Raw genomic sequence first — 8,391 nt, 5'->3', positions numbered from 1 at the left:
CCGGGAAGTGGAGCTTGCAGTGAGCCGAGATCGCACCACTGCACTCCAGCCTGGGCCGACAGAGCAAGATTCCGACTCAAAAAAAAAAAAAAAAAGCAAAAAGAAAACAAAGGCTGGGTGTGAGGTGGCTCTTGCCTGTAGTTACTTACCCCAGCACTTTGGGAGGCCAAGGCAGGCAGGTCACTTGAGGTCAAGAGTTCGAGACCAGCCTGGCCAACATGGTGAAACCCCGTCTCTACTAAAGACAGAAAAATTAACCGGGCCTGGTGACCCACAGTTGTAATCCCAGCTACTTGGGAGCCTGAGGTGGAAGGATCCGCTTGAATCTGGGAGGTTAAAGTTGCAGTGAGCCGAGATTGCGCCACTGCACCCCAACCTGGGCGACAGAGTGAGACATCATTAAAAAAAAAAAAGATAAAAGCCTGGCCAGCCACAGTGGTTCATGCCTGTAGTACCAGCTACTTGGGAGGGTGAAGTGGGAGGATCACCAGCAGTGATATAGTGAGACTGTATCTCAAAAAATTAAAAAAAAAAAGGGTGATAACGAAGAAGATTGATTATTCCAGCCATTCTTCACATACCCAGAGTATGCTTATAATGGGTATAAGAGATTTCACTACTTAATTTGAACCAACACATGAGGGGGTAAAGATTTAGGAATATAAAAAGTATAACTTAGTATAGAGCAAACTGGAAGTTCCTCAGAGTATTGAATCTTTGAAATTGTGTAACTTCTATAAGTCCTAGTGGAATGTCTGTCAGAAGCTATTAGATTGGTGGCAAGAGCATTCTAAGTGGACAGGTGGATTGTGGAAAGACTAACCCCATCTGTATGCACTCTGTCCTTCCCTTTGCATACTTTAGTTAGCAGTTGGTTAATTTGCATGTGTGGTTTTAGCCATCATGTTGTATTGACTCATTCTGAAAGCTCTGTGAGGATAGGCCACATGTCTGCCCGCCCCCACCGCATCTAGCACTTCATGTGTGATAATCTATTGAAAAATATTTGTCAAATGAATAAAATGGTGAATGTATTCAGCAGACATTTAGTGAGACTTGAGAATGTCCTGTGGGGGTGGTAGTGGGTAGAGGAGTGGTAGGGCTATAAAGATTGATAAGACATAATGTCTGACTTTAAGGAACATAAAATCTGGCACTAAATACAAATTTTTGAAACTCCTTAATTCTTAGATTAGCCCATTCAGACAGTAAGTAACTTATTGACCTAAACCAGAATTTTTTTGTAACATAGATTTTAATAATTTTTTTTTTTTTGGAAGAGTCTCACTCTGTCGCCAGACTGGAGTGCAGTGGCGCGATCTTGGCTCACTGCCTCACTGCAACCTCTGCCTCCCAGGTTCAAGTGATTCTCCTGCCTCAGCCTCCCAAGTAGCTGGGACTACAAGTGCACACCACCACGCCCAGCTAATTTTTGTGTTTTTAGAGACGGGGTTTCACCCATGTTGGCCAGGATGGTCTCGATCTCTTGACTTCGTGATCCACCCGCCTTGGCCTCCCAAAGTGCTGGGATTGCAAGCGTAAGCCACAGTGCCTGCCTGATTTTAATAAATTTCTTAAGGGAGATTAGGTGAAATCTTATTTATATAACAGACACCCATTCTGCATTCTCTCTCTACTAATTCAGCTGGGAAGCAGGATTGCTTAGGGGTCAGTTTATAATGCTACTCAGTTTTTTAATTTTATTAAAATTAGGGATTTGATTAAGTGATGACATGATGCTCTTCTGAAATTACAGAAGCGCATTTATCTAAAGTGACTGTGACAAAGTAGCAAGACACTTAACTGAGTAGGTGGGTATACTAAAAATAGCTCAACTGACTATAGTGATTCAGGTATGCAAAGATCAGATAATGCAATATGTTAAGAGAACTTCTACTGTATATGGTATAATGGTCTATGGTATATTTCCTTGTAAGTTGTTTCTCTCTTTTTTTAATTTTAAAGTAATCAAGATGATGCTAACAGTCAGTTACCAGAACTCATACAGGGGCCATTGGTGTGGAAACTAAAGCTGCAGAAAATCCAGCAGAATCCTGCGCTGCTGTTGTAGCTATTTGTAATTCTTTAGGCAAAAAAAAAAAAAATCAAAGACAGGAAGTTAGGAATCTTTGAAGACGTTATTCTGGGGTAATGAATTCAGATAAGATGTATTTCACTCAAGTTAAAGCTACCTTCTGAAAATAAGACTTGCCTATTGAAGTATCCCCAACCAAAAGCCTATTAGGAACTCCCCAGCCCTGTCAGACAGAATGTATATTCCAGGGAGAAGGTTGTATCCTGCTTGTGTTAGGCTATAATACATACTTCAGGTCTTAACTAGATATACCAATTAAGCATAGGCAAAACCTAATCAGTTGTCAGAAGGAAAATATATATGAACAAGAGAGAAAACAACTCCATGGAACTCAGAAGGAGAGTCCCCAAACATGAATTTGGCAGTGGTTTTTCAACACTGTCCAGGGAGAACATAAGCCAGCTTTCCACCATCATTTGGACAGATTCTTAGTGATAGGACACACATAATTTATCAGGCTTTATTGTGGTTTCATTTTCTTTTGGTTTAGATTCCCTAGTCGCCAGATAACTTCTCAGATGCCACAGTATGAGGAATAGGGTACCCTGTGTGGTAAGGGGACTATTCCCCCCATTGTAACCAAATAAACTGGTGTTGGCCTATATGTTAATATTTTTCATAAACTTTATAAAAAATAAATATGTATTTTGTTGAGGATACAGGGCTAGTGAAAAATAAAAATACCAATATAACATTAACCTTTTACAAATTAGTTAGCATAAATTAACCCTTGGAAGCCTAATCAATTCCGTATGTACAGAAAAAAAAAGGATTTTATGGGGCTGTAGAACTGAGAGTCAACACTCAGGAATAATTCATCTCTTGCTGTAGAAGGCAGGGATCATAGTCTTATTCTTATGTATCCAGTGCTTGGCACATGGTTGAAAACTCGTTGAATTTTAGAGATGGCAACTCCAGAACTATAGTGAGAACAACTAGACATTTTATGGCTCTACTCTTAGAATTATTCTGATATCAAAAGAGTAGTTCTGCCGTTTCTTTAACTCAGCAGAAATAATTCATTAAGTGATGAAAATAGAATCTTCTAAACAAACCAGAGCCTTAAAAGGCAAATAAAAAGTATATGCATCTATTAGGAAAAAAATGGGAGAGCTATGTGGTGCGTTTGAGGACAAAGACAATCTGTTTCATTATTTTTATTTGTAAATAATTTTTAATTTTATTTTGTAGACCTTATTGCAATATGCAAGCAACAAGAATGCGTCAGAACATATTGTGTATCTTCTGGAGGTATATCGACTTGCCATCCAAAGCTTTGCCAGTGCACGTCCATACTTAACTACTGAATGTGAAGATGTCCTCTTAGTGCTTGGCAGATTAGTACTGTAAGTTTAAGAACTTAAATCACTCTTAAAATTGAGTACCATTGGTCGTATTGTTTGCCTGGTTTCTCTTTACAGTGGCATCACATTTATTCTTCAGAGCACCGTTAGAGTCATACCATTGAATGAAATTTCCTTTGTACTCACGTTGCCAGGAGATACAGTCCAAGTGAAGCTCCAGCCAAGCAACATCATCTTTAACTTGCCACTAGAGTCTCTTTTCCTATTCAGGCTTGGAATCTGAGAATGATATATTTCTGTGCCTTAGGTATAGATTGATTTAAATGACAGAATACCTGGAAACTGGTAGTCTTTGAAGAACATCTTGGCAAAAACAACATGAAATTCTGCAATTTGATTATATTTGAACTAAGAATAATTTTATTAGCAAAAAATATCAGGGTACAGTATAAGATTACCATCCCAAGAAAGAGATCATGATTTAGGGTGGGCATGGTGGTACACGCCTGTAATCCCAGCACTTTGGGAGGAGGCTGAGGCATGAGAAGCGCTTGAACCTGGGAGGTGGAGCTTGCAGTGAGCCAAGATGGCGCCACTGCACTCCAGCCTGGGTGATGGAGTGAGACTGTCTCAAACAAACAAACAAACATGATTTAGCTGTTGTTTTAATATTTAACTGCATAATATTAGACAAAATTACACCTTTATTGTAATTTTCATCTGCAAATTGAAAAGATACAACAGCTATTCGGTTTTAGCTGGGCATCACCTTGTTCAACTTGTAGATTGTTTAGTGAGATGACTTCTAGTCTAGATGGTTTTTTTTTTTTTTTTTCTAGCCTCACCTGTTTTGCTTCCTAGTCTCCAATGGCCCTTTATGGAAGACCAGCATTCCTGGTTTTATGATCCTATTTTTCCTTCTACCAAGTCTTAGTTTCTGTTTTACCTTTTGTAATCTCTAAGGGGTAAAGGATAATTCTGCAGGGTTTTAGAGAGGTGTTGATTCCTTGGTATTTTGAGTTGATCATTATTCAAGTTGTGCATTTCTTTTCTCAAAAAAAAATCTTCCTGTTATTTCTTTTCTGTGTCTTCTGGATAATAGTCAGAAAAAGGAAACTCTTACACTTGGTTTTTTTAGAGGTAAGGAAACAACTTTGCCAGTCTTCCTGCTTCCTCTGCAAGTGACAGAAACCTATAGATAACAGTTACATATATTTATCATTTTATCAGCTGAATTGACAATAGTTTGAGCTCCCATTTTTGTCTGCTGGAATTAGAATTGTCCTATATGGGTGCCTCTTCACACCCAAATAAACAAAATAAAACTGCTTAGAATGTGATTTCTAAAGAGCTTGTTATATTCTTACCAAATGTACTAAAGCAATAATGTAAATATAAAGCCTTGTGGTCTTTCTTTTTTCCTCCTTTTTAGATTGAACAGTCAGTATAACAACTCTGAAGAAAATTTTGAAGAGTAAAAACATTTAAAATAGTCTAAACAAATGTAAAATAGATTTTTAGTATTGCTGTCATACTCTACTTAATTATTACTGTAACCACCTTTATATACTTACTCATTTTTATTGTAGGAGTTGTTTTGAATTACTGCTTTCAGTATCTGAAAGTGAACTGCCTTGTGAAGTCTGGCTACCATTCCTTCAGTCTCTGCAGGTGAGTTGATTTTAACTCAGAAAAATTTTCCATATCCAAGACACCTGATTAATTACTCCTAGCAAACTAAAATTAAAGCCTTAGAACAAAAACAAATTTATTATATATTGGTGTTAAGTTCATCAAATGACAAAAAGGCCCGTCCCTTGAAGGGGATGTATTAAAAATGGTTTTTTTTTAATTTGGTTTTGTAGAAATCAACAGAAAAGTTTCATTATTCAAACAAAGTTTACACAGCATAAAGCTATCAAAATCATACACAATTATAAAGGAACAATATTTGGATCCTTCGTAGCATACTTATTGGTAACCTTCAATATACAAAACACTATTTCATTACATCTAAGGTTCACCTTTTTCTTCCTAACACTTTAAGAATTATACCCGGCTGGGTGTGGTGGCTCACGGCTGTAATCCCAACACTTTGTGAGGCCAAGGCAGGTGGATCATTTGAGGTCAGGAGTTTGCGACCAGTCTGGCCAACATGCTGAAACCCTGTCTCTACTAGAAAATACAAATATTAGCCGGGCATGGTGGTGGGCGCCTGTAATCCCAGCTACTTGGGAGGCTGAGGCAGGAGAATCACTTGAACCCAGGAGGCAGAGGTTGCAGTGAGCCAGGATCACGCTGGTGCACTCCAGCCTGAGCAACAAAGTGAGACTCCATCTGAAAAAAAATAAAAGCATAATAAATAATAGACTGGGCATGGTGGTACATAACTATAGTCCCAGCCACTCAGGAGGCTGAGGCAAGAGAATCTCTTGAGCCCAGGAGTCGGAGGCTGCAGTGAAATACGATCACATCACTGCATTCCAGCCTGGGTGACAGGGCTCATCTCTAAAATAATAGGACTCATCTCTAAAAATAAATGCATTCTGTCATTCATTTATTGATCGCTAATTATGTACCAACCACTGCTTTATACTACATGTTACTTGTTTTATATCTTCTAATCAAATTACAAACCTTATAGTGTGAGGATTATTTGAATCTCCATTTACAAATGGGGAGACAGTTGAAGAGAAGTTAATTAGCTTGGCCAAAGTTACACACAGATTTCAAACCCTGAGCTTACTTTGTTAACCACTTCCTTGAGGACACAGCTTAGACCTGTTATAGCAGCTTAGACCTGTTTCATGTAGGCACAAATAAAGACATGCACATTAACAGACACACTTCATTATCTGAACATTTCTTTCCTCTGGAATGCATAACCCAAAATGAAATGATATAATGTTCTCTTTAGTGAGAAGAGGATTCTTTGTCATGTTCTTGGCCTATTTAAATCCCTGTAATGCAGTCCTAATATCTCACATATCTGTACAGCTGCTAAAATCATCTCTCATGTGTAGCACTTTGATTTTTGTCACTCTGTGTTCTGAAGCCTGCCAGTCGTTTTGTTCTGGCATATGGCATTCTAGAAGGGCAAATCCTAATTAGGACTATTACTACTATATTAATACTGTTCCAGTATCCCATATCTCAAATACTTGGGAGTATTTTGGATTTTGGAATATTTGCATTATACTTAGTAGTTAAGTATCCCTAATCTGAAAATCCGAAATGCTCCAGTGAGCATTTCTTTTGAGCATCATGTTGATGCTTAGAAAGTTTTGGATTTGGGGAACGTTTTGGATTTCAGATTTTTGGATTAGGGATACTCAACCTCTATCCCTTTTAGAGAGAAATCTCTCACATTTCTTTATTCTTTTCTTAGATAGCTTGCTTGAATAAAATAGTTGCCTCTTTTTCCACTTTTCAGCTTAAAAGTGTGTAAGCCTTTTCAGGTTTATCAGATGTGTAGGATATATTTTTTAACATGTATTCAGTAAATAAATGTAGTAGGGGTACAAATAAATGTTAAGACATGATCCCTGTTGAAATCCAAAAGATAAAAAACCCTTAATTTTTATTTTATATTATAAATGGACAAGGCAGCAAATGCAGATGGGGGAGACTTTATATCTTGTGGTTTTCACTTGAGTGAATACTAAACTATATTCTTAGGCCTGTGAACATTTTTGGCTTATAGTTTCCAAAGAAATGTTGACATAAATGGAAGCTCATGTTGCTAGAGAATTTCAGCAGTCTAAAATAAGGGAAACAAGTAAGAATTTTAGAACATGGGAACAAGCTCATCGTAATCAATAATCCCCAGTAGTAGTAGAGGACAGTGAGACATACACGTCATCATTTATACTGAATTAATTTTCCGACTCCTTTTCCCTCACCCTTGAACTTTAATGAACAAACTATTGGTAAATACATTTTGTTTGTTTGCTGAGCTAATAACTTAGATTTTAGAGTCACCTATCATTTAAATAGCAAGTTTTTAGACGAATTTAAGCAATTATTTAACGATTTGTGTCACTAAGTAATACTCCTGTAATTCCTGTTAGAGGAATAGGCAGCTTGTGTGAATACTGCAGAATTCTTTAAAAGAAAGCAGCACCGGTGGCTTTAAAATAATTAAATCAACGGACACAGTGGCTCATGCCTTTAATCCCAACACTTTGGGCATCTCAGGCACGTGGATCACCTGAGGTCAGGAGTTCAAGACCAGCCTGGGCCAACGTCGTGAAACCTCATCTCTACTAAAAATGCAGAAATTAGCCAGGTGTGGTGGCAGGTGCCTGTAATCCCAGGTACTTGGGAGGTTTAGGTAGGAGAATCGCTTGAACCTGGGAGGCAGAGGTTGCAGTGAGCCAAGATCACGCCATTGCACTCCATCTTGGGCAAAAAGAGAGAAATTCCATCTCCAAAGGAAACAAACAAACAAAAAAAACAAAAAATAATTAAATCAGCCTCCACCAGGGCCATCTTTCAAGTCTTCAGAGTCTGCTAGTAATATGAGTGATCCTAATAGTAGGGCACTCCAAATATCCAACAGTAATGCAACATATCACCTATCTTGAATTGTGGTGATAATTTTACCAGGGAGGAATTCAGGAAAACATTTTAAAGGCACTCTTTTACTTAGTGAAAACATCCTAGTTATTTATTTGTTTTTGAGACGGAGTCTTGTTCTGTCACCCAGGCTGGAGTGCAGTGGCACAATCATGGCTTACTGCAACCTCTGCCTCGCAGGCTCAAGTGATTCTCCTGCCTCAGCCTCCTGAATAGCTGGAACTATAGGCTGGCGCCACCACGCCTGGCTAATTTTTTGTATTTTTAGTAGAGACAGAGTTTTGTCATGTTGGCTACACTGGTCTTGAACTCCTGACCTCAGGTGATCCACCCACCTCGGCCTCCCAAAGTGCTAGGATCACAGGCATGAGCCACTGTGCCTGGCCCCATCCTAGTTTTTTTTTTTTTTTTAAA

At 38.4% G+C, this 8,391-nt stretch overlaps 1 protein-coding gene across 1 annotated transcript in view; it reads left to right on the top strand.

Moving 5' to 3' along the window:
- The window catches only part of RLF (rearranged L-myc fusion), an 87,618-nt gene that overhangs the window by 25,443 nt on the left and 53,784 nt on the right, over positions 1-8,391 (top strand). The window contains exons 2-3 of the mRNA XM_011955220.1: positions 3,287-3,441; positions 4,989-5,070. Coding sequence (XP_011810610.1) covers positions 3,287-3,441; positions 4,989-5,070 — 237 coding nt within the window. The remainder of the gene's footprint in view (positions 1-3,286; positions 3,442-4,988; positions 5,071-8,391) is intronic.

This window comes from Colobus angolensis, unplaced genomic scaffold (genome assembly GCF_000951035.1).
Source record: "Colobus angolensis palliatus isolate OR3802 unplaced genomic scaffold, Cang.pa_1.0 Scaffold399, whole genome shotgun sequence".
In the NCBI taxonomy this organism is placed as follows: domain Eukaryota; kingdom Metazoa; phylum Chordata; class Mammalia; order Primates; family Cercopithecidae; genus Colobus; species Colobus angolensis.
Note: the sequence above shows the minus strand (reverse complement) of the source record. Positions and strands in the feature narration are given on the sequence as shown.